General features: G+C 39.8%; 2 protein-coding genes and 1 long non-coding RNA gene across 3 annotated transcripts; all 3 read right to left on the reverse strand.

The window, feature by feature from the left end:
• Window positions 1-8,117: 8,117 nt before the first annotated feature.
• Window positions 8,118-9,212, reverse strand: LOC114461073 (uncharacterized). Its single transcript, XR_003673791.1, has 3 exons — window positions 9,125-9,212; window positions 8,799-9,072; window positions 8,118-8,746 (listed from the first exon to the last, which is right to left on the reverse strand). It is a non-coding gene; the product is annotated as an uncharacterized LOC114461073 (long non-coding RNA).
• Window positions 9,213-9,641: 429 nt separating this feature from the next.
• LOC114461064 (peptidyl-prolyl cis-trans isomerase FKBP8-like) lies at window positions 9,642-14,426 on the reverse strand. Its single transcript, XM_028442911.1, has 3 exons — window positions 14,221-14,426; window positions 9,841-10,432; window positions 9,642-9,676 (listed from the first exon to the last, which is right to left on the reverse strand). The coding sequence occupies exons 1-3, from the start codon at window positions 14,260-14,262 to the stop codon at window positions 9,642-9,644; spliced, it is 669 nt and encodes a 222-aa protein (XP_028298712.1). The 5' UTR covers window positions 14,263-14,426.
• A 6,186-nt stretch (window positions 14,427-20,612) lies between these two features.
• Window positions 20,613-26,559, reverse strand: LOC114461065 (peptidyl-prolyl cis-trans isomerase FKBP8-like). The gene is made up of 4 exons (XM_028442912.1): window positions 26,405-26,559; window positions 23,300-23,891; window positions 20,807-20,855; window positions 20,613-20,715 (listed from the first exon to the last, which is right to left on the reverse strand). Exons 2-4 carry the CDS (start codon window positions 23,832-23,834, stop codon window positions 20,613-20,615), a joined length of 687 nt encoding a protein of 228 aa, XP_028298713.1. The 5' UTR covers window positions 23,835-23,891; window positions 26,405-26,559.
• Between the last annotated feature and the right edge of the window lie 616 nt (window positions 26,560-27,175).

Here is a 27,175-nt window from a genome sequence, read left to right on the forward strand (position 1 = left end):
CGCCTCCACTCACGGGCCAAATTCGAGGTCCTATATCTAACCCTAAATTCCTAAACCTAAAACCCAATCTTATACCTAAACCTAACCCTAAAAATCTTTCAAAAGGTTATTCTACAACTGGACATGATCCTTAACACTAAACCTAACCGCTACCGCCTCCACTCCTTAGCCAAATTCAAGGTTCTATATCTAATCCTAAACCTAAAACCCAAGCCTAAAGGTAGGTGAAAGGATGGAGACGCTGCCCACACAGGCACAGGGTTGAGGAGGATTAAATCCGTCCACCCAATCCTGCACTCTCCTCTGGAAACTTACCTCCAAAACTTTAAAACACATTTAAGCCCTTAACCAAACTAAAAACTAAAAGGTAGGTGAAAGGATGGAGACGCTGCCCACACAGGCACAGGGTTGAGGAGGATTAAGTCCGTCCACCCAATCCTGCACTCTCCTCTGGAAACTTACCTCCAAAACTTAAAAACACATTTAAGCCCTTAACCAAACTAAAAACTAAAAGGTAGGTGAAAGGATGGAGACGCTGCCCACACAGGCACAGGGTTGAGGAGGATTAAGTCCGTCCACCCAACCCTGCACTCTCCTCTGGAAACTTACCTCCAAAACTTAAAAACACATTTAAGCCCTTAACCAAACTAAAAACTAAAAGGCAGGTGAAAAGATGGAGACGCTGCCCACACAGGCACAGGGTTGAGGAGGATTAAGTCCGTCCATCCAATCCTGCACTCTCCTCTGGAAACTTACCTCCAAAACTTAAAAACACATTTAAGCCCTTAACCAAACTAAAAACTAAAAGGCAGGTGAAAAGATGGAGACGCTGCCCACACAGGCACAGGGTTGAGGAGGATTAAGTCCGTCCATCCAATCCTGCACTCTCCTCTGGAAACTTACCTCCAAAACTTAAGAAAAACACAATTAAGCCCTTAACTAACCCCAAACCTCTTTAAATATTATCCTACAACTGGACATGATCCTTTACACTAAACCTAACCGCTACCGCCTCCATTCGCTGGCCAAATTCGAGGTTCTATATCTAACCCTAAAATCCTAAACCTAAAACCCAATCCTAAACCTAACCCTAAACCTAACCCCAAACCTCTTTAAATATCATTCTACAACTGGACATGATCCCTAACACTAAACCTAACCGCTACCGCCTCCACTCCTTAGGCAACTTCAAGGTTCTATATTTAGACCTAACCCTAAACCTAAAAACCCAAACTCTAACCCTAATAACAACAAAATAACTTCCGAAAACAAAATGGCCCCCGAAAACAAAATGGCGCCCCCCCCCCCCCCCCCCCCCCTTCCTCTCAAAATACAACAATTCTAAAGATAAGGTTAACACCTAAACCCAGAATAAAACCCAGAATAAAACAAACAAGAACACACCAACCACTTCCATCTCCACCCCATTCCTCACCACAGGCAATGGGGTGGAGACTGGAAACTGAGACGAGGTCCACACAGACCCGGTTGTGGTGAAGCCCAGACAGGCTCCTGCTTCTGTCCCTCAGCTACAGTTCTATGATCCCTCATTCCATTACACACACATAGTTCCAATTTACAACGGGTTTGTCCAATCAGACACAAAGTGGGCAGGATGCATCCATCCTCCTCTCACTCTGACGCCTGTCATACAGTCACAACACTGCACGGACACCTCACCCACTGATACAAATTCACAAAACCTTTTGATGTGTGACACAATGACGAGAGGAACACGAATAACATGCGTCGGCCCGTGCCTGCCTTTGATTCCCTATCTAACTGGGGGAGTCCTCGAACTCCCCCGGGGGGTCTCATCGAGAAAACACATTACCCTACCTAACCCTAACCCTAACCCTAACCCTAACCCTAACCCTAACCCATTCCCTGGCCATATTTGAAGTTATATACCTAACCCTAATCCTACAAATTAAAAATAACAAAAAAAATTTTCCCTACAACTGGACATGATCCTTAACACTAAACCTAACCGCTACCGCCTCCACTCACGGGCCAAATTCGAGGTCCTATATCTAACACTAAATTCCTAAACCTAAAACCCAATCTTATACCTAAACCTAACCCTAAAAATCTTTCAAAAGGTTATTCTACAACTGGACATGATCCTCAACACTAAACCTAACCGCTACCGCCTCCACTCCTTAGCCAAATTCAAGGTTCTATATCTAATCCTAAACCTAAAACCCAAGCCTAAAGGTAGGTGAAAAGATGGAGACGCTGCCCACACAGGCACAGGGTTGAGGAGGATTAAGTCCGTCCATCCAATCCTGCACTCTCCTCTGGAAACTTACCTCCAAAACTTAAAAACACATTTAAGCCCTTAACCAAACTAAAAACTAAAAGGCAGGTGAAAAGATGGAGACGCTGCCCACACAGGCACAGGGTTGAGGAGGATTAAGTCCGTCCATCCAATCCTGCACTCTCCTCTGGAAACTTACCTCCAAAACTTAAGAAAAACACAATTAAGCCCTTAACTAACCCCAAACCTCTTTAAATATTATCCTACAACTGGACATGATCCTTTACACTAAACCTAACCGCTACCGCCTCCATTCGCTGGCCAAATTCGAGGTTCTATATCTAACCCTAAAATCCTAAACCTAAAACCCAATCCTAAACCTAACCCTAAACCTAACCCCAAACCTCTTTAAATATCATTCTACAACTGGACATGATCCCTAACACTAAACCTAACCGCTACCGCCTCCACTCCTTAGGCAACTTCAAGGTTCTATATTTAGACCTAACCCTAAACCTAAAAACCCAAACACTAACCCTAATAACAACAAAATAACTTCCGAAAACAAAATGGCCCCCGAAAACAAAATGGCGCCCCCCCCCCCCCCCCCTTCCTCTCAAAATACAACAATTCTAAAGATAAGGTTAACACCTAAACCCAGAATAAAACCCAGAATAAAACAAACAAGAACACACCAACCACTTCCATCTCCACCCCATTCCTCACCACAGGCAATGGGGTGGAGACTGGAAACTGAGACGAGGTCCACACAGACCCGGTTGTGGTGAAGCCCAGACAGGCTCCTGCTTCTGTCCCTCAGCTACAGTTCTATGATCCCTCATTCCATTACACACACATAGTTCCAATTTACAACGGGTTTGTCCAATCAGACACAAAGTGGGCAGGATGCATCCATCCTCCTCTCACTTTGACGCCTGTCATACAGTCACAACACTGCACGGACACCTCACCCACTGATACAAATTCACAAAACCTTTTGATGTGTGACACAATGAAGAGAGGAACACGAATAACATGCGTCGGCCCGTGCCTGCCTTTGATTCCCTATCTAACTGGGGGAGTCCTCGAACTCCCCCGGGGGGTCTCATCGAGAAAACACATTACCCTACCTAACCCTAACCCTAACCCTAACCCTAACCCTAACCCTAACCCTAACCCATTCCCTGGCCATATTTGAAGTTATATACCTAACCCTAATCCTACAAATTAAAAATAACAAAAAAAATTTTCCCTACAACTGGACATGATCCTTAACACTAAACCTAACCGCTACCGCCTCCACTCACGGGCCAAATTCGAGGTCCTATATCTAACACTAAATTCCTAAACCTAAAACCCAATCTTATACCTAAACCTAACCCTAAAAATCTTTCAAAAGGTTATTCTACAACTGGACATGATCCTCAACACTAAACCTAACCGCTACCGCCTCCACTCCTTAGCCAAATTCAAGGTTCTATATCTAATCCTAAACCTAAAACCCAAGCCTAAAGGTAGGTGAAAGGATGGAGACGCTGCCCACACAGGCACAGGGTTGAGGAGGATTAAGTCCGTCCACCCAATCCTGCACTCTCCTCTGGAAACTTACCTCCAAAACTTAAAAACACATTTAAGCCCTTAACCAAACCAAAAACTAAAAGGTAGGTGAAAGGATGGAGACGCTGCCCACACAGGCACAGGGTTGAGGAGGATTAAGTCCGTCCATCCAATCCTGCACTCTCCTCTGGAAACTTACCTCCAAAACTTAAAAACACATTTAAGCCCTTAACCAAACCAAAAACTAAAAGGTAGGTGAAAGGATGGAGACGCTGCCCACACAGGCACAGGGTTGAGGAGGATTAAGTCCGTCCACCCAACCCTGCACTCTCCTCTGGAAACTTACCTCCAAAACTTAAAAACACATTTAAGCCCTTAACCAAACTAAAAACTAAAAGGCAGGTGAAAAGATGGAGACGCTGCCCACACAGGCACAGGGTTGAGGAGGATTAAGTCCGTCCATCCAATCCTGCACTCTCCTCTGGAAACTTACCTCCAAAACTTAAGAAAAACACAATTAAGCCCTTAACTAACCCCAAACCTCTTTAAATATTATCCTACAACTGGACATGATCCTTTACACTAAACCTAACCGCTACCGCCTCCATTCGCTGGCCAAATTCGAGGTTCTATATCTAACCCTAAAATCCTAAACCTAAAACCCAATCCTAAACCTAACCCTAAACCTAACCCCAAACCTCTTTAAATATCATTCTACAACTGGACATGATCCCTAACACTAAACCTAACCGCTACCGCCTCCACTCCTTAGGCAACTTCAAGGTTCTATATTTAGACCTAACCCTAAACCTAAAAACCCAAACTCTAACCCTAATAACAACAAAATAACTTCCGAAAACAAAATGGCCCCCGAAAACAAAATGGCGCCCCCCCCCCCCCCCTTCCTCTCAAAATACAACAATTCTAAAGATAAGGTTAACACCTAAACCTAGAATAAAACCCAGAATAAAACAAACAAGAACACACCAACCACTTCCATCTCCATCCCATTCCTCACCACAGGCAATGGGGTGGAGACTGGAAACTGAGACGAGGTCCACACAGACCCGGTTGTGGTGAAGCCCAGACAGGCTCCTGCTTCTGTCCCTCAGCTACAGTTCTATGATCCCTCATTCCATTACACACACATAGTTCCAATTTACAACGGGTTTGTCCAATCAGACACAAAGTGGGCAGGATGCATCCATCCTCCTCTCACTCTGACGCCTGTCATACAGTCACAACACTGCACGGACACCTCACCCACTGATACAAATTCACAAAACCTTTTGATGTGTGACACAATGACGAGAGGAACACGAATAACATGCGTCGGCCCGTGCCTGCCTTTGATTCCCTATCTAACTGGGGGAGTCCTCGAACTCCCCCGGGGGGTCTCATCGAGAAAACACATTACCCTACCTAACCCTAACCCTAACCCTAACCCTCTAACCCTAACCCTAACCCTAACCCTAACCCTAACCCTTTTTAATAACCCTAACCTAACCTCGCCTGAGCCAGGCCTTTTACCCCCACACATTTTATTACAAACATAATCCCTGAAAGTTGTATCTTCTTTTTTTAATAACCCTAACCTAACCTCGCCTGAGCCAGGCCTTTTACCCCCACACATTTTATTACAAACATAATCCCTGAAAGTTGTACAATAAGCTTTAAAGAGTACAGAAATAGATAATGGGGTTACACACAAGTTGAACATTGATTTTTTAGATGATTACTTTTTTTTTTTTTTTTTTTTTTTTTGATTAAAGGAAAACCCCACCGAAAGCCAATATCAAAATAACAAAAGGGGATTTTTTTAATTGGGGGCCGAAAGGATGTCCTGAGCCCGTGCTATTTTTAATAACCCTAACCTAACCTCGCCTGAGCCAGGCCTTTTACCCCCACACATTTTATTACAAACATAATCCCTGAAAGTTGTACAATAAGCTTTAAAGAGTACAGAAATAGATAATGGGGTTACACACAAGTTGAACATTGATTTTTTAGATGATTACTTTTTTTTTTTTTTTTTTTTTGATTAAAGGAAAACCCCACCTAAAGCCAATATTAAAATAACAAAATGGGATCTTTTTAATTGGGGGCCGAAAGGATATCCTGAGCCCGTGCTAATTTTAATAACCCTAACCTAACCTCGCCTGAGCCAGGCCTTTTACCCCCACACATTTTATTACAAACATAATCCCTGAAAGTTGTATAATAAGCTTTAAAGAGTACAGAAATAGATAATGGGGTTACACACAAGTTGAACATTGATTTTTTAGATGATTACTTTTTTTTTTTTTTTTTTTTTTTTTGATTAAAGGAAAACCCCACCGAAAGCCAATATCAAAATAACAAAAGGGGATTTTTTTAATTGGGGGCCGAAAGGATGTCCTGAGCCCGTGCTATTTTTAATAACCCTAATCTAACCTCGCCTGAGCCAGGCCTTTTACCCCCACACATTTTATTACAAACATAATCCCTGAAAGTTGTACAATAAGCTTCAAAGAGTACAGAAATAGATAATGGGGTTACACACAAGTTGAACATTGATTTTTTAGATGATTACTTTTTTTTTTTTTTTTTTTTTTTTTTTTTGATTAAAGGAAAACCCCACCGAAAGCCAATATCAAAATAACAAAAGGGGATTTTTTTAATTGGGGGCCGAAAGGATGTCCTGAGCCCGTGCTATTTTTAATAACCCTAACCTAACCTCGCCTGAGCCAGGCCTTTTACCCCCACACATTTTATTACAAACATAATCCCTGAAAGTTGTACAATAAGCTTTAAAGAGTACAGAAATAGATAATGGGGTTACACACAAGTTGAACATTGATTTTTTAGATGATTACTTTTTTTTTTTTTTTTTTTTTTTTGATTAAAGGAAAACCCCACCGAAAGCCAATATCAAAATAACAAAAGGGGATTTTTTTAATTGGGGGCCGAAAGGATGTCCTGAGCCCGTGCTATTTTTAATAACCCTAACCTAACCTCGCCTGAGCCAGGCCTTTTACCCCCACACATTTTATTACAAACATAATCCCTGAAAGTTGTACAAGAAGCTTTAAAGAGTACAGAAATAGATAATGGGGTTACACACAAGTTGAACATTGATTTTTTAGATGATTATTTTTTTTTTTTTTTTTTTTTTTTTGATTAAAGGAAAACCCCACCGAAAGCCAATATCAAAATAACAAAAGGGGATTTTTTTAATTGGGGGCCGAAAGGATGTCCTGAGCCCGTGCTATTTTTAATAACCCTAATCTAACCTCGCCTGAGCCAGGCCTTTTACCCCCACACATTTTATTACAAACATAATCCCTGAAAGTTGTACAATAAGCTTTAAAGAGTACAGAAATAGATAATGGGGTTACACACAAGTTGAACATTGATTTTTTAGATGATTACTTTTTTTTTTTTTTTTTTTTTTTGATTAAAGGAAAACCCCACCGAAAGCCAATATCAAAATAACAAAAGGGGATTTTTTTAATTGGGGGCCGAAAGGATGTCCTGAGCCCGTGCTATTTTTAATAACCCTAACCTAACCTCGCCTGAGCCAGGCCTTTTACCCCCACACATTTTATTACAAACATAATCCCTGAAAGTTGTACAATAAGCTTTAAAGAGTACAGAAATAGATAATGGGGTTACACACAAGTTGAACATTGATTTTTTAGATGATTACTTTTTTTTTTTTTTTTTTTTTGATTAAAGGAAAACCCCACCGAAAGCCAATATCAAAATAACAAAAGGGGATTTTTTTAATTGGGGGCCGAAAGGATGTCCTGAGCCCGTGCTATTTTTAATAACCCTAACCTAACCTCGCCTGAGCCAGGCCTTTTACCCCCACACATTTTATTACAAACATAATCCCTGAAAGTTGTACAATAAGCTTTAAAGAGTACAGAAATAGATAATGGGGTTACACACAAGTTGAACATTGATTTTTTAGATGATTACTTTTTTTTTTTTTTTTTTTTTTTTTGATTAAAGGAAAACCCCACCGAAAGCCAATATCAAAATAACAAAAGGGGATTTTTTTAATTGGGGGCCGAAAGGATGTCCTGAGCCCGTGCTATTTTTAATAACCCTAACCTAACCTCGCCTGAGCCAGGCCTTTTACCCCCACACATTTTATTACAAACATAATCCCTGAAAGTTGTACAATAAGCTTTAAAGAGTACAGAAATAGATAATGGGGTTACACACAAGTTGAACATTGATTTTTTAGATGATTACTTTTTTTTTTTTTTTTTTTTTTTTTATTAAAGGAAAACCCCACCGAAAGCCAATATCAAAATAACAAAAGGGGATTTTTTTAATTGGGGGCCGAAAGGATGTCCTGAGCCCGTGCTATTTTTAATAACCCTAACCTAACCTCGCCTGAGCCAGGCCTTTTACCCCCACACATTTTATTACAAACATAATCCCTGAAAGTTGTACAATAAGCTTTAAAGAGTACAGAAATAGATAATGGGGTTACACACAAGTTGAACATTGATTTTTTAGATGATTACTTTTTTTTTTTTTTTTTTTTTTGATTAAAGGAAAACCCCACCGAAAGCCAATATCAAAATAACAAAAGGGGATTTTTTTAATTGGGGGCCGAAAGGATGTCCTGAGCCCGTGCTATTTTTAATAACCCTAATCTAACCTCGCCTGAGCCAGGCCTTTTACCCCCACACATTTTATTACAAACATAATCCCTGAAAGTTGTACAATAAGCTTTAAAGAGTACAGAAATAGATAATGGGGTTACACACAAGTTGAACATTGATTTTTTAGATGATTACTTTTTTTTTTTTTTTTTTTTTTTGATTAAAGGAAAACCCCACCGAAAGCCAATATCAAAATAACAAAAGGGGATTTTTTTAATTGGGGGCCGAAAGGATGTCCTGAGCCCGTGCTATTTTTAATAACCCTAACCTAACCCTAACCCTAACCCTAACCCTAACCCTAACCCTAACCCTAACCTAACCTAACCTCGCCTGAGCCAGGCCTTTTACCCCCACACATTTTATTACAAACATAATCCCTGAAAGTTGTACAATAAGCTTTAAAGAGTACAGAAATAGATAATGGGGTTACACACAAGTTGAACATTGATTTTTTAGATGATTACTTTTTTTTTTTTTTTTTTTTGATTAAAGGAAAACCCCACCGAAAGCCAATATCAAAATAACAAAAGGGGATTTTTTTAATTGGGGGCCGAAAGGATGTCCTGAGCCCGTGCTATTTTTAATAACCCTAACCTAACCCTAACCCTAACCCTAACCCTAACCCTAACCCTAACCCTAACCTAACCTAACCTCGCCTGAGCCAGGCCTTTTACCCCCACACATTTTATTACAAACATAATCCCTGAAAGTTGTACAATAAGCTTTAAAGAGTACAGAAATAGATGATGGGGTTACACACAAGTTGAACATTGATTTTTTAGATGTTTTTATGTATTTTATTCTTTTAACTTTTTTATTTTATCTTTTATTCTTTTTATTATTTTTATGATTACTTTTTTTTGATTAAAGGAAAACCCCACCGAAAGCCAATATCAAAATAACAAAAGGGGATTTTTTTAATTGGGGGCCGAAAGGATGTCCTGAGCCCGTGCTATTTTTAATAACCCTAACCTAACCCTAACCCTAACCCTAAAAAGTGGTTTTCTTGCCCTTAACCTAACCCTAACCCTAACCCTAACCCTAACCCTAACCCTAACACCTCACCCACTGATACAAATCCACAAAACCTTTTGATGTGTGGCACAATGACTAGAGGAACACGAATAACATGCGTCGGCCCGTGCCTGCCTTTGATTCCCTATCTAACTGGGGGAGTCCTCGAACTCCCCCGGGGGGTCTCATCGAGAGAAAACATTACCCTACCTAACCCTAACCCTGACCCTGACCCTAACCCTAACCCTAACCCTAACCCTGACCCTGACCCTAACCCTAACCCTACAGACAGAGCAATGCCACCAATGGATACTGCAGTGGCACCAAGACGCCACTTCCAGCTCAAACCCCATGCTGACTTGGCCTGATGTTTGTGGGTGCTGGACAGGTTCTCCCACATCTTCTCATTGTCCTCACTGTCCTTCTTCATCATCGTGGAGACCTCATTGCGGATCGTGTTCTTGCGTGGCTTCAGGTCTCTGTGCTGATGAAGGACATTGCCTTGCTCCCTCTTGCAGGTGGCCAGATCAATCTTCTCAGTGGGGGGCAGCAGCTTCATGTCTGGAGCTTCAGTAGCTTCCAGGAGCGTAATTTCAAACTCAACCTTTGACCGAACCTTGAAGAGCGCCTTCTCTCTCTTTTCCATGAATCGCACCGCTACATCCAGTTCCTGGTTCACTTCCCCGTTACCCACAGTGAACGACAACACCTTGTTGACCAGCGTCCCATTCAACAGACGTTTTATTAGATGAATCTTCACAATATGTCCAGGTTGTGGCCTAGTGTATCTTCCTCTTCCAGCCTCCAGCAACTTTTTCATTATCCTACCATTTCCAAGGATATCTAACCACTCATTAGTTTCTCTCCTCATGGACTGACCCATGACAATCTTATTCCCTCTCTTCACGACTGGTGCACTGTCACTGCTTTGGTAAACAACCTGAAACACAAGAAAACATATTATAAGTAGATTACCATTATTAGCTGCAGCTTCTGAGCAGGGTTGGAGTCAGTTATAATTGTAATCATGTAATTGATAATTAATTACAAAGATGGTGTAGTTATAATTGTAATTGTAATTTTCAAAATCTGTCACTGTCGTAATCTCATTAAATTCTAGTTGAGTTCAGATAATTTACTTTGTAATTGTAATTGCCTTTAAAATTCTACAAAAAAGTCAATTATTTAATGCTAAACTGGTGAACATGTTCTACACATATGTAGTTAAAATATTATTAAAATGTTTATATCAAGCTTTCCCACATTTTACCATTTTAAAAGTGTATTTTACAGCTGATTTAAGACCCGTTATCATATGAGATGCTAACAGAAAGCTAACATAAGAGAAAGGTTAACTTTTATTAGGTTATCTATTTCAGGTTGAGTATTCCTGATTAATTGTAAAGTAAATGATAACGTACTGTAATTGTAATTTGATTTCTGAGGCTAAAAAAATACTTGTGATTTAATTGTAATTGGAAAAAATGCTGGTCACTGTAATCATAATGTACTTGTTGTTAGATTGTCTTCTGTGCCAAAAGATGGTTGTAACATGAGATTTACCGTTAAAGAGTAGCTTAGTATTAGTGTCTCATCTGTGTGAAGGATGTTAATTCTGGGACGTATCAGTCTTTCTTTGAATCAGGGGATGTTCCAGATGTTTCCTATTCTCTCCTATCTGCAGCTTTGGGCTTTTACACTCTGTCTGTGTTTTCTCTCCTGAGGAAGTATCTGCTCTATGAGCTCTGGGTTTTTAGTTCTGCCTTTTGTTCTTTTTTTAAATTCAGAATGAGTTATTCTGCATTAAATCATTCTGCTTCATGTTTACATGGTAATAGTAATTCCTGAACTGAGGTTTACATGGAAAACCGGTTTATTTGGCTTTAGTTAATTCCACTTTAGGTCTGGGGGTTGGGAAGGCTCTGATTGGACAGGGGGCGAACATGACGTAGAAACACCACCAACATTTTATTGTTGGCTGTAACCAGTGTTGTGCTAGTTACTGAAAAAAAGTAACTAGTTACCGTTACTAGTTACTTCATTCACAAAGTAACTCAGTTACTATTTTGATCACTTACACCAAAAAGTAATGCGTTACTAGAAAAAGTAACCTTTGAGTTTCTTAGAATTAAAGAATATCTCATTTATTTTGAGTCATTTGTGTCCGTACAGCTTCATATTAGTGAATCCCACCTTTTTAGGTAAATGACTCTACCCACACATCTCCTGTACCAACCAGGACAAGCTAACATTGCTACCACCTACACCACTCACCAATACATGATCGATCCTGAGAACCACCTCCAAGCTACGTTCACGTTTGCTCTAAAACACCTCAAAGAGAGCACTAAGGGCCATAAAGCCTACTACGACCTGTAGTTCCTCACAGAAGGAACTACAGGTTGGAGACAGAGTCTAATATTACAGTTTTGTTCAAAAACGATCATCATGCAACCAAACTAGTGAAGAAATTTCTTCCCAAATGGACCGGACCCCCAAATAAAGATTCCCAGCACAAAGACCAAACAAAAGCTCAAGTGGGTCCACCAAAACCAAACTAAGCTATACAGAACAACAAAACTATCAGACTAGCCGTCAATCGCGAGCTCAATAAACCCTACGAGCTGAGATATGGCATTCCTAATTAGCCAACCAGTCAATGCATTCAATAACATCTACCACCTCAAGGACATCGTAAACTAGAAACTAGGACTGGAATCTACTACAAAAGCTCTATCCAACCTCTAATATACATGTGGTTTACACCAGACATGACCCTAGTCATTGTAATTATTCTCTGTCACATATATCTACCTTCTGCACCGCCGCTTTATGCCTTAAACACACCAGGAAAGTACAAGACCCAATCAATCGATCGCATATTCAAACACAACCGACCCAGATCCGAGGGTGCACTTTGCTATAATAGGGGAAACCCCAATTACATCACAGAGAAAACAACAATATATATATAGAATATTGTCATTCTGGTTTTATACATCAAAGCATCATCTCAAGACAAGGGCAAAATATTGAGATGTATATCATATATCATATTTCTTCTTGCTTCTCTCGACGAGGTCAGTCGCATTCTCTGTTTCTCCCTCCCTTCCGTCTTATCTCTCTCCTAGCTGCTGCTTTGTCAGGTCTTGTGAAACTAACAAGAGCCTCTCTCTGCAACTCATCCAAAACCGGAATAATGGAATTAATCAGTTGGTCTCTCAGTGCTATCGATCAGATTTTTTCGACGCAAAGAACCAGGGGTGGTGACCCCGCATGTCCAAGCGGGACGTTTGCGGCTGGATACACACTTGACCCTTGGAACAAGTGGCGAGTTGTGTGTCTGTCCATCCTTTCCGTGGAAGACGTGGAGGACATCTACATGATTGGAATAATGATAGTAGGCATGCTGCTGATCGGAGCTGGTGGCTTCCTAATCTATCGAAAAGTCCGTACTACGCTGGCGACTGTTTTGGAAAAGCTGCCAGTGATTTCTGAAGGATGTAGCAGGGCTCTGAACACTCAGACTCATGTGTTGATCGATATCAAAAGCAAGCAAGAGCTGCTTTTGGATCGTCTACGCGTTATGGATAACAACTGGGAGAAGTTCGAGACCCGGCTTGGAAGTGGAAACTAGGCCACTCATTGGATTACAGCAGAGAGACCCAGGACAGAAGGCTATTGGAAATTAACATAGCCTGTATCAAATCACATTGCTTATCTCCCTTTCGGCTCCCCAGCTGCCAAGGCTAAAGCCAAGGTTGTCTCAACTCTTATCACCAGGAAGTTTCTGCAGACGGCGGCTCTTACCCCCACTCCCTCCCCCCGCTCCTTCCCTACATTCCTCCTGGAACTGTTGATGCTGAACTTTTCCACACGTCATCTGGTTATCAGTTACGCAGCTACAGGTCTTCAACTTCAAATGCCTCGTCGGCCATCTTTCCCCACCGCCCATCCACAGCTGCATGGAGGCGTGGTTGCAGCGCCGACTGGCAGCACGCCCATGTCCCCAAACGGCTGGACTCCTGTTGTTCTTCCCACCTGACCCCCTCCCCCAGCCAACCTCCCACCCAACCCTTCCTACATGCCTTGTCTCGAGTTGTTTGACTGTGTCATGCTTACATTTATGTTTGCAGAGGCGGTTTTTTTCCTGGTTTCACACTGCTTTCTCTGTTTAGGGAAATCAGTTTCAAACTGGCAGTTTTTTTTCCCCTCACCCCTCCTCTCCTCCTGTTATTGATCCCTTTTTTCACCTAAAAATGTGGGCGCCGCAAATGGCTGCTCCGGTGTGTTGATGTGTCTCCTCTCACTGCAACTACCTAGTCAAATTCCTCGTATTGTTCTAAACTGTACCTGGTCAATAAAGCTGATTCTGATTCTGATTCTGATAATACAGCTTGAAAATATTCAGACATTGAAAAAAGGCCATATCGCCCCGCCCATTTGACACAAAAAATATGTTGACTTAAATGTTTTGTATTGATGCGTCGTCCCAAACATATATGTTGTCCCACACCAGTCCAGAATTGATATAATGCACTGGAAATCTAGCCCCTAATCCACCAAATGCTTAGAATGAAGAAGATCTTATAACCAATAATGGAGTTTGCACCAGCAGTGGGAGGAGCTTGAGTCGTTCCAAAGATCTTTACAATATCAGCTCATTTACACAAGATTATGACTTAATATGTAAACACATTTAGATTAAAACAAGCAGTATTTACTCACTGGATTGTGGGAAATCACTAAATGAGTCATTAAAGTTGACATTATTATTAGAAACTCACCTTGGTCTCAAACGTTGCTCACTGATGACATCCTTTGGTCAACGTTAATCTATGTTATTAAAGCTACTTTAGTCGTTTCTGATGGTGCAGGAGGAGATTCTGTTGAATGATGTAGTTTCTGCAGCTTTTATCTGAGCCTGAGTTGCCATGACAACCTGTCAACATTGAGCTTCCATTTTAGCCTGAATTGCCATGACAACCTGTCAATATTGATCTGTTCGAAGCTGTCTTTTGTGATTAAATGTATGTCATATTATCATAGGAAGATCAAATATATTAAATTAAATAATGCAAACACATTTTACTCCTCATAGTGGATATACTGTATGTATAGACTGTTACATCAGGCATAATTACTACCAATGAGGGAGCGTCTTATACAACAATAGAAAACTAATGAACATTTTACTCACCAGGGGGCGCTGTTGGCCAAAAACTTACATATAAGTCACTTCATTGTATAAGTCACAGAGGTGTAAAAAGTACTGATATATACTCAAGTACAAGTACAAGTAAATCATACATAAAATACTCAAGTACAAGTAAAAAGTAGCTCAATTAAATAGTATTTAAAGTTAAAGTTACTAGTTACTTTCACCCCCACAGTTATTGTTGGTTCTCTTACAGACAGTAAACATCTCATTTAGAAACCATAAAAAGGAAAAAATGAAATCTTCCACAATTGGAATCTAATTTATTTTAAACAAAGGCATCTGTTTAAAATAAAGGTTTAAAAAAGGTTTGTCAAAATGTGAATTTAAAAAAAAATAATAATAACAAATTAATTCAATTCACAATAAAAAAAATTAAAAAAATGTATCAGGTTCCAAGTATAAATACATTTATAAACTCTAAAACTGAGAAAATAACTGGCATTCAATGCTGTTTTGGCACTAATCTGATTAGTTGGCTATGATCTAATGCATTACGTTTAATCTGATTGGTGGGTGATGATCTAATGCATTACGTTTAATCTGATTAGTTGGCTATGATCTAATGCATTACGTTTAATCTGATTGGTGGGTGATGATCTAATGCATTACGTTTAATCTGATTGGTGGGTGATGATCTAATGCATTACGTTTAATCTGATTAGTTGGCTATGATCTAATGCATTACGTTTAATCTGATTGGTGGGTGATGATCTAATGCATTACGTTTAATCTGATTAGTTGGCTATGATCTAATGCATTACGTTTAATCTGATTGGTGGGCTATGATCTAATGCATTACGTTTAATCTGATTAGTTGGCTATGATCTAATGCATTACGTTTAATCTGATTGGTGGGTGATGATCTAATGCATTACGTTTAATCTGATTAGTTGGCTATGATCTAATGCATTACGTTTAATCTGATTGGTGGGCTATGATCTAATGCATTATGTTTAATCTGATTAGTTGGCTATGATCTAATGCATTACGTTTAATCTGATTGGTGGGTGATGATCTAATGCATTACGTTTAATCTGATTGGTTGGCTATAATCTAATGCATTATGTTTAATCTGATTAGTTGGCTATGATCTAATGCATTATGTTTAATCTGATTAGTTGGCTATGATCTAATGCATTACGTTTAATCTGATTGGTGGGTGATGATCTAATGCATTACGTTTAATCTGATTGGTGGGTGATGATCTAATGCATTACATTTAATCTGATTGGTTGGCTATAATCTAATGCATTATGTTTAATCTGATTAGTTGGCTATGATCTAATGCATTATGTTTAATCTGATTAGTTGGCTATGATCTAATGCATTACGTTTAATCTGATTGGTGGGTGATGATCTAATGCATTACGTTTAATCTGATTAGTTGGCTATGATCTAATGCATTACGTTTAATCTGATTGGTGGGCTATGATCTAATGCATTACGTTTAATCTGATCAGTTGGCTATGATCTAATGCATTACGTTTAATCTGATCAGTTGGCTATGATCTAATGCATTACGTTTAATCTGATTGGTGGGCTATGATCTAATGCATTACGTTTAATCTGATTGGTGGGCTATGATCTAATGCATTACGTTTAATCTGATCAGTTGGCTATGATCTAATGCATTACGTTTAATCTGATCAGTTGGCTATGATCTAATGCATTACGTTTAATCTGATTGGTGGGCTATGATCTAATGCATTACGTTTAATCTGATTAGTTGGCTATGATCTAATGCATTACGTTTAATCTGATTGGTGGGCTATGATCTAATGCATTACGTTTAATCTTATCAGTTGGCTATGATCTAATGCATTACGTTTAATCTGATTGGTGGGCTATGATCTAATGCATTACGTTTAATCTGATCAGTTGGCTATGATCTAATGCATTACGTTTAATCTGATCAGTTGGCTATGATCTAATGCATTACGTTTAATCTGATTGGTGGGCTATGATCTAATGCATTACGTTTAATCTGATTAGTTGGCTATGATCTAATGCATTACGTTTAATCTGATTGGTGGGCTATGATCTAATGCATTACGTTTAATCTTATCAGTTGGCTATGATCTAATGCATTACGTTTAATCTGATTGGTGGGCTATGATCTAATGCATTACGTTTAGGGTTAGGGTTAGGGTTAGGCCACTTTTTATCTTTTTTATTCTTTTACCTTTTTACCTTGGAGGATCAAAACATGGACCTTGCTGGTGAGTTCTTTTAACTTTTTGTGTGTTTGTCCCCTGGACCTGGGAGGGAAATCCTACCTTTCCATAAAAACAAGGATCTACCGGGAGCACATGCCAAACATTGTTTGGCTGGACTACAGAAAGGGACACCACAACAGCTACAAGGACCTTCAGGTTGGTGCCCACCCTGATCCCACTTAGGGACAAACACCAAAGACTCCTTACCTGCCCAAAAAAAACAAGGTCATTTGTTTTATTTCCTCTAAACTTATAATTTTATTATTTTAATATTTTATTTTTTTACCTTTTAATTTCTTTTAACCTTTTAAAATTCTTTTACTTGTTTTATATTGCAGACGCCCGTTTTAACATGAGTATTCCCTTAAAAAACAGGTTCGCAGTTCTCTCTCCACCAGAGGCACCGGGGGGCGCGTACCACCCGCCAGCCGCACCCGCAGTCGCTACGGGAGTCCGGGACAGCCTTTGGGTACAGAGACACATTAAACTGTATTTTAAGGCCATACAAATCATCCACCATTCAGACATTATATCCAATGCTAAAATAAATAAAACCATTCCCCCAGGCATGCACAGGAAAGCCACCAAACTCACACACTTCATCAAACCCACTTCCCCTAGTGAGGAGGTTTTACAAAGGGTAAAAGAAAACACAGACATCTGGCTGGAAAATAATCTGGACATTTTACTTCACCATTACGACACCACCCTCAATAATATCAGAAAACAATTCACCACATTTCAGCCAGAAGCATGGAACAAAGCAATAAAATGGGCACACAGATTTGGACGGAAACTCACACAACAAACCATCGACACCACAAAAATAATAGCACAGGAACAGGAAACAGTAGGGACAACAACACAAAACACATTTTCAGAAGAGGATTTTCCTCCTCTGCCAGCACCTGCAATTCAGGTGGCTGTAACCAATCCAGGCCCTGAAAGAAACAAGGAACAAAAAGAAATCAGAAAAAACAAAATCACCCCAAAAAAACATCTGGAGGAAAAATACACACAGAAAACAAAAGCTGACATTCACTTCTCAAAAAACATACCTGATCTCTCCTCACAGGAGGAAAAAACTCCCACTCCTGCCCCTGTGACCCCTCTGGAACCCACCTCCAATGCACCACAGTTGCTGGTGGCCCCTGGGAACCTGTCAATAGACCTACCAGTAACCCAGACTGTCAAACTCGATCTGACCACCAGAGGGAACCAAAGTACAACCATCAAACAAATAAATTTCAATCACAGTAATGTAGCAATTCCGGAAGCAAATATTAACTCACTTACACTCTTGTCTTCTCAACCCCTGGTCACAGATCCATCAGAGGAGAGCGTGGAGGGGCCTGGGGACCCGGACACGGGCACTGAGAGCACCCGTGTCGCCAAAAGGGTGGATCAAACAAATGATGTAATGCTACAGGGCCTCACAAAGAGCACATGCTCATTGGCCCTGGACACTGCTGAGATCGACCCGAGCGAACCACCAGCCCGTGTCCCGGTGCCTCTGCCCTTGTCCACGCTCGAACCCACCATACATGCACGAACTAACCATAAAATAATAGATTGGCAATATACACCTCAGAAACCCATAATCATCATCGGTGATTCCAATCTGGCCCGCATCACACCATTTTCCCACTCACAAATTCAGATTGACAGCTTCCCAGGAGCCACCAGCTATCACATCACTTACGTCCTCCGAAAACTCACCCCTGTAACAAACGTAAAAAAAGTAATCATTGCACTAGGACTCAACGACTGTTTAAAGGATGTAAAGAATGAATCAATGACCAAAGCATACGACTTCTGTATCAACACTGTAAAAAAAACATTCCCTAACGCCACCCATTACACTACCCTAATAAATTTTAGCAATAGACTTCACACCAACCAAAAACACAGATTAACTCATTTAAACCGTCACATCACCCAAAAACACCAATATCTCAATGACATCAATAATCTCCTTTTTAAAACAGAACCCACAGACCCGGTACATTGGACCAAAGACACAGCGGATAAAATCATAACATCATGGCTCGATCAGTTAAACTTTTAGTTCAAGAAGGCATCAGCCCATTCACCCCCACCAACTCCAACGTTTTAAATTTATCCGATTATCCGTTAAATAGAGCAGAATATGAAATATTAGAAAAAGGTCTCACATTTATTCCCACTCCAAAACCTCCCACTACACTCGAACTCCGCAAAGACATCCATTTATATCACAATAAACTTAAAATCTCAGAACATTTCAATTTCACAAACAATAACAATAGGTTACCCTTTGTAGCCCCCTCACTATGGGAACCCAACCCGGCTTCACTTTCCCAACCTCTGCTAGACTTAATTCAACAGGACAACAATTTACTACGTACACACCCCCTCCTCAAAGGTAAAAACCATAACAATGTGTCTCTGGCCCAAAGGCAAACAATAAACAAACTCAGGAAAAATAACGAGATAATAATCAAACCTGCGGACAAGGGGGGACAAATTGTTATTCAGGACCGTTTTAATTATTTATTGGAAGCAAAAAGACAACTACAAAACAGGAAATATTACATACCATTACAAAAATCATTACAACCAGCCACTGCAGAAAAAATTAAGGACATAGTAAACACATTATACATTAACAAATACATTACAGCCAAACAAAAATATTATTTATATGGTCCTGACCCCCCGCGTCCCAGATGCTTTTACCTGCTTCCAAAAATTCACAAAGACCCGGACTCTTGGACGGTCCCACACAAAGTTCCCATGGGCCGTCCTATCGTTAGTGACTGCGGGTCAGAATCATACCGTATAGCAGAGTTCATCGATCACTACATCAACCCACTCTCCAAAAAACACCCCAGTTACATCCAGGACACCTATGCATTCGTTAACAAAATAAAAAACATAACCATTCCACAACACGCCTTTCTTTTCACAATAGACATCGAATCACTATACACTAACATAGATACAGACCTCGGACTAGAAGCAATAAAAAACATCCTCCACCAACACCCAGACCCACACCGACCGGATACAGCCATCTTGGAACTTCTGAAACTCACGTTAACCAACAATGATTTTATTTTTAATGATGAATATTATCTACAAATATGTGGTTGCGCAATGGGACGTAAATACTCACCAGCATACGCAGACATCTACATGGCGGACTGGGAGAGAACGGCCTTTTTTAAATGCACACAACACCCGGTCACATACATCAGATATTTAGATGATATTTTCGGAATCTGGACACACAACATGGAAACATTCATTAATTTTTGCAATATCCTCAATAATCACCACCCCAATATCAATATCAAATACAATAAACAGGACACAGAGATACAATTTTTAGATACAACAGTTTTTTTTCATAATAATTTTCAGGACAACAAACAATTAGCAACAAAGGTTTACTTTAAAGAAACAGACAGACACACATTATTACATAAAACCAGTTATCATCCCAGACACACATACAGAGGAATCATCAAATCTCAACTCATACGTTTTCATAGGATCTGCACATACCCCAAGGACACACAGGAAGCCACACACATATTATTTCATGCACTCAGACCCAGGGGCTACTCAAGGAGGTTTTTAAGGGAAATACGTACAGAGGTGGGGGGGCTGTTCTCTTCCCGGTCCGCCCCTGCACCACCTCAGACCAACTCTGGCGACGCCCCTCTCTTGGTGCCTCTGGTGACCACCTTCCACAGACAACTGCACGGGCTAATCGGGGGTCTCCATGGGAACTTCCGGTCACTACAGGAGAAGCACCAACAGTTCCAGGGATGCAGAAGGATCACAGCCTACAGGAGAAATAAAAACCTGCAGGATCTGTTGGTGCACTCACGCTTCCGCCCATCCAACCCCGCTGTCAGCAACGTCATCCATGACCAGCCCTACGTGTTAAACGAAACAACTGACGGCGGGGGTCCCGTGGTTAAAACCTGGTCTCCCCAGGACAAAAATATCGTATACTTAATAAAGTGCACACATTGCAACAAAATGTATGTGGGGGAGACCAGGAACAGCCTCGGGACCAGGGTGGGCCAACACAAAAGTAGGGTGAGGACCGGAACTGGAGTTAGCCCCCTCCACATGCACTTTATTACATTTGGCCTTGATAATTTTACTTACCGGGTCCTCCAAAGAAACCCCTACTGGTCCACTGGACAGAGACGGTATGCTGAGAGACAGTGGATCAGTAGGCTGGCCACGAGGATCCCGGGGGGGTTCAACCTTAAAGACACCCCGGTTCCGGTCCCCCCTTTAAATAGCTGACCGGAAGTGGGAACCCGGGGAAGGTACGGTCCTACGCGCAGCGGCTCTTTTCTGAATTTTATTTTTTACCTCTTAAAACTTTTAATAGTAGTATTCTAATATTTTAATAGATTTATTGGCTCCTCCCCCCTCCCCTTTTAGCAGTACTTGAGGTTTTCTTTTAGACAATGAATTTTTTAATTCCTTTTTTTTTTAAAAAAAACAATAGCACTTACATTTTATTTTTATTATATTTTTATTTTTTATATTATTAATTATTTTTATTTATTTATTAATTAAGAAAAAGGAAAGTTGTTTTAAAGTTTTTTTTGATATACCAGGATAGAGGCGCTTCTCCCCAGGGTGGGCAATTTTAAACTATGAAATGACTTCTTTGGTGGAACAGGGTATACGTGTGCTTTTTATCTTTGACCTTTTACTACGATGATTGTATATATTTTTTACCCATGTTTTACTCATGTTTGTATTTATTTATATGCATGTATTTATTTGAATGAAATTTACCCACTTCCACCTCTGACACCCACCCTGGGTCCACCGCCCCTTCCTCCTATGGTTTGTGGCAAAATAATTTTTAAATATAACAGATTTCTATTTTTAGTACTCTTTAGGGAGGAGCCAGTCTTAATTAATTTTAATATATCATCTTAAGATTATTTTATACACTTATCTATTTATTTATATTATTTTTTTATATAAATTTTTTTTATATATCATTGTTTGTCACTTTTAATAATATATATATATATGAAATTTTTAAGTAGTATGTTATTTAATTTTCTTAGCAGTTCGAATTAATTATTTATAAATTTTAAATTTCTTTTTTTTTTAAAAAAACTACAAATGTCAATAGGGCGAGATGGGCGCGGGGGATAATACAGAAACAGGACCATGGGAGAGGAACTAAGGGAGGGGAACACTTTCTCCTCCCCAATATGCTTTTATTATGAATTGTTTTTACATTGTGTGTGTTTTTTATAGTCCCTCTCCCAGAATCACCTTTGGATCCCCCTGACCCCCCTCTCTTCCCTAAACACAAAAACACTATTCCTGCCCAAAAACTAACCCAACCCTAACCACCCCTCCCAAACCTTACCCTAACCCCTTACCTAACCCCTTACCTAACCCTAACCCCTTACCTAACCCTAACCCCTTACCTAACCCTAAACCTAACCCCTTACCTAACCCTAACCACCCCTCCCAAATCTTACCCTAACCCCTTACCTAACCCTAACCTCTTACCTAACCCCCACCCCCTACCTAACCCTAAACCTAAACCCCCCCCCCCCCCCCTTCCTTCCTACCCTAACTTTCCCTTCCCATACCTAACCCTAACCCTAACCCTACCTACCTCACTATTTTTAATTTTTTATTAAATTATTTATGAACTTTTTAAACATGTTTTTAAGAGGTTTTTACTGTTGTTTTAACCCCCCTTTGAACATCAGGTTGCTGCGCGGGGACCACGCCCCCTGGTTTTCCAATTTCCCATGGGGACCTATGCCTCTTTTTATGCCCCTTTTATGGGTGTCTGATCGTTTGTATTGTTTTAACTTTATTTTATTTTTTATCCTTTTATGTTTTTTATGATTACTTTTAATGTTTTAGGACAAAAAGAAAACCCCACCTTAAGACCTTTTTTTTATTTAAAATAACAAAAAGGGATTTTTTAATTGGGGGCCAAAAGACATCCTGAGCCCGTGCTATTTTTAATAACCCTAACCTAACCTAACCCTAACCCTAACCCTAACCCTAACCCTAATCTAACCCTAATCTAACCCTAACCCAAACCCTAACCCAAACCCTAACCCAAACCCTAACCCAAACCCTAACCCTAACCCTAACCCTAACCCTAACCCTAACCCTAACCCTAACCCTAACCCAAACCCTAACCCAAACCCTAACCCTAACCCTAACCCAAAGCCTAACCCTAACCCTAACCCTAACCCTAACCCTAACCCTAACCCTAACCCTGACCCTGACCCTAACCCTAACCCTACAGACAGAGCAATGCCACCAATGAATACTGCAGTGGCATCAAGACGCCACTTCCAGCTCAAACCCCATGCTGACTTGGCCTGATGTTTGTGGGTGCTGGACAGGTTCTCCCACATCTTCTCATTGTCCTCACTGTCCTTCTTCATCATCGTGGAGACCTCATTGCGGATCGTGTTCTTGCGTGGCTTCAGGTCTCTGTGCTGATGAAGGACATTGCCTTGCTCCCTCTTGCAGGTGGCCAGATCAATCTTCTCAGTGGGGGGCAGCAGCTTCATGTCTGGAGCTTCAGTAGCTTCCAGGAGCGTAATTTCAAACTCAACCTTTGACCGAACCTTGAAGAGCGCCTTCTCTCTCTTTTCCATGAATCGCACCGCTACATCCAGTTCCTGGTTCACTTCCCCGTTACCCACAGTGAACGACAACACCTTGTTGACCAGCGTCCCATTCAACAGACGTTTTATTAGATGAATCTTCACAATATGTCCAGGTTGTGGCCTAGTGTATCTTCCTCTTTCAGCCTCCAGCAACTTTTTCATTATCCTACCATTTCCAAGGATATCTAACCACTCATTAGTTTCTCTCCTCATGGACTGACCCATGACAATCTTATTCCCTCTCTTCACGACTGGTGCACTGTCACTGCTTTGGTAAACAACCTGAAACACAAGAAAACATATTATAAGTAGATTACCATTATTAGCTGCAGCTTCTGAGCAGGGTTGGAGTCAGTTATAATTGTAATCATGTAATTGATAATTAATTACAAAGATGGTGTAGTTATAATTGTAATTGTAATTTTCAAAATCTGTCGCTGTCGTAATCTCATTAAATTCTAGTTGAGTTCAGATAATTTACTTTGTAATTGTAATTGCCTTTAAAATTCTACAAAAAAGTCAATTATTTAATGCTAAACTGGTGAACATGTTCTCCACATATGTAGTTAAAATATTATTAAAATGTTTATATCAAGCTTTCCCACATTTTACCATTTTAAAAGTGTATTTTACAGCTGACTTAAGACCCGTTATCATATGAGATGCTAACAGAAAGCTAACACAAGAGAAAGGTTAACTTTTATTAGGTTATCTATTTCAGGTTGAGTATTCCTGATTAATTGTAAAGTAAATGATAACGTACTGTAATTGTAATTTGATTTCTGAGGCTAAAAAAATACTTGTGATTTAATTGTAATTGGAAAAAATGCTGGTCACTGTAATCATAATGTACTTGTTGTTAGATTGTCTTCTGTGCCAAAAGATGGTTGTAACATGAGATTTACCGTTAAAGAGTAGCTTAGTATTAGTGTCTCATCTGTGTGAAGGATGTTAATTCTGGGACGTATCAGTCTTTCTTTGAATCAGGGGATGTTCCAGATGTTTCCTATTCTCTCCTATCTGCAGCTTTGGGCTTTTACACTCTGTCTGTGTTTTCTCTCCTGAGGAAGTATCTGCTCTATGAGCTCTGGGTTTTTAGTTCTGCCTTTTGTTCTTTTTTTAAATTCAGAATGAGTTATTCTGCATTAAATCATTCTGCTTCATGTTTACATGGTAATAGTAATTCCTGAACTGAGGTTTACATGGAAAACCGGTTTATTTGGCTTTAGTTAATTCCACTTTAGGTCTGGGGGTTGGGAAGGCTCTGATTGGACAGGGGGCGAACATGACGTAGAAACACCACCAACATTTTATTGTTGGCTGTAACCAGTGTTGTGCTAGTTACTGAAAAAAAGTAACTAGTTACCGTTACTAGTTACTTCATTCACAAAGTAACTCAGTTACTATTTTGATCACTTACACCAAAAAGTAATGCGTTACTAGAAAAAGTAACCTTTGAGTTTCTTAGAATTAAAGAATATCTCATTTATTTTGAGTCATTTGTGTCCGTACAGCTTCATATTAGTGAATCCCACCTTTTTACGTAAATGACTCTACCCACACATCTCCTGTACCAACCAGGACAAGCTAACATTGCTACCACCTACACCACTCACCAATACATGATCGATCCTGAGAACCACCTCCAAGCTACATTCACGTTTGCTCTAAAACACCTCAAAGAGAGCACTAAGGGCCATAAAGCCTACTACGACCTGTAGTTCCTCACAGAAGGAACTACAGGTTGGAGACAGAGTCTAATATTACAGTTTTGTTCAAAAACGATCATCATGCAACCAAACTAGTGAAGAAATTTCTTCCCAAATGGACCGGACCCCCAAATAAAGATTCCCAGCACAAAGACCAAACAAAAGCTCAAGTGGGTCCACCAAAACCAAACTAAGCTATACAGAACAACAAAACTATCAGACTAGCCGTCAATCGCGAGCTCAATAAACCCTACGAGCTGAGATATGGCATTCCTAATTAGCCAACCAGTCAATGCATTCAATAACATCTACCACCTCAAGGACATCGTAAACTAGAAACTAGGACTGGAATCTACTACAAAAGCTCTATCCAACCTCTAATATACATGTGGTTTACACCAGACATGACCCTAGTCATTGTAATTATTCTCTGTCACATATATCTACCTTCTGCACCGCCGCTTTATGCCTTAAACACACCAGGAAAGTACAAGACCCAATCAATCGATCGCATATTCAAACACAACCGACCCAGATCCGAGGGTGCACTTTGCTATAATAGGGGAAACCCCAATTACATCACAGAGAAAACAACAATATATATATAGAATATTGCCATTCTGGTTTTATACATCAAAGCATCATCTCAAGGCAAGGGCAAAATATTGAGATGTATATCATATATCATAATACAGCTTGAAAATATTCAGACATTGAAAAAAGGCCATATCGCCCCGCCCATTTGACACAAAAAATATGTTGACTTAAATGTTTTGTATTGATGCGTCGTCCCAAACATATATGTTGTCCCACACCAGTCCAGAATTGATATAATGCACTGGAAATCTAGCCCCTAATCCACCAAATGCTTAGAATGAAGAAGATCTTATAACCAATAATGGAGTTTGCACCAGCAGTGGGAGGAGCTTGAGTCATTCCAAAGATCTTTACAATATCAGCTCATTTACACAAGATTATGACTTAATATGTAAACACATTTAGATTAAAACAAGCAGTATTTACTCACTGGATTGTGGGAAATCACTAAATGAGTCATTAAAGTTGACATTATTATTAGAAACTCACCTTGTCTCAAACGTTGCTCACTGATGACATCCTTTGGTCAACGTTAATCTATGTTATTAAAGCTACTTTAGTCGTTTCTGATGGTGCAGGAGGAGATTCTGTTGAATGATGTAGTTTCTGCAGCTTTTATCTGAGCCTGAGTTGCCATGACAACCTGTCAACATTGAGCTTCCATTTTAGCCTGAATTGCCATGACAACCTGTCAATATTGATCTGTTCGAAGCTGTCTTTTGTGATTAAATGTATGTCATATTATCATAGGAAGATCAAATATATTAAATTAAATAATGCAAACACACATTTTACTCCTCATAGTGGATATACTGTATGTATGAACTGTTACATCAGGCATAATTACTACCAATGAGAGAGCATCTTATACAACAATAGAAAACTAATTAACATTTTACTCACCAGGGGGCGCTGTTGGCCAAAAACTTACATATAAGTCACTTCATTGTATAAGTCACAGAGGTGTAAAAAGTACTGATATATACTCAAGTACAGGTACAAGTAAATCATACATAAAATACTCAAGTACAAGTAAAAAGTAGCTCAATTAAATAGTATTTAAAGTCAAAGTTACTAGTTACTTTCACCCCCACAGTTATTGTTGGTTCTCTTACAGACAGTAAACATCTCATGTAGAAACCAAAAAAAGGAAAAAATGAAATCTTCCACAATTGGAATCTAATTTATTTTAAACAAAGGCATCTGTTTAAAATAAAGGTTTAAAAAAGGTTTGTCAAAATGTGAATTTAAAAAAAAATA

Source organism: Gouania willdenowi, unplaced genomic scaffold (assembly GCF_900634775.1).
Source record: "Gouania willdenowi unplaced genomic scaffold, fGouWil2.1 scaffold_91_arrow_ctg1, whole genome shotgun sequence".
NCBI lineage: Eukaryota > Metazoa > Chordata > Actinopteri > Blenniiformes > Gobiesocidae > Gouania > Gouania willdenowi.

Excerpts from the sequence above, each read along its gene's own strand:
- LOC114461064 (XM_028442911.1), bottom strand. The coding sequence starts at position 14,262 with ATGTCAACTTTAATGACTCATTTAGTGATTTCCCACAATCCA. Across the intron at positions 10,433-14,220 it reads TAGTGATTTCCCACAATCCA|GTTGTTTACCAAAGCAGTGA; the intron begins GTGAGTAAATAC and ends CTTGTGTTTCAG. Across the intron at positions 9,677-9,840 it reads TCAGGCCAAGTCAGCATGGG|ACCCCCCGGGGGAGTTCGAG; the intron begins GTTTGAGCTGGA and ends TCTCTCGATGAG.
- LOC114461065 (XM_028442912.1), bottom strand. The coding sequence starts at position 23,834 with ATGGGTCAGTCCATGAGGAGAGAAACTAATGAGTGGTTAGATATCCTT. Across the intron at positions 20,856-23,299 it reads TCAGGCCAAGTCAGCATGGG|GGCTGGTCATGGATGACGTT; the intron begins GTTTGAGCTGGA and ends TTTAACACGTAG. Across the intron at positions 20,716-20,806 it reads GGGGTTGGATGGGCGGAAGC|TGACCGGAAGTTCCCATGGA; the intron begins GTGAGTGCACCA and ends CTTCTCCTGTAG.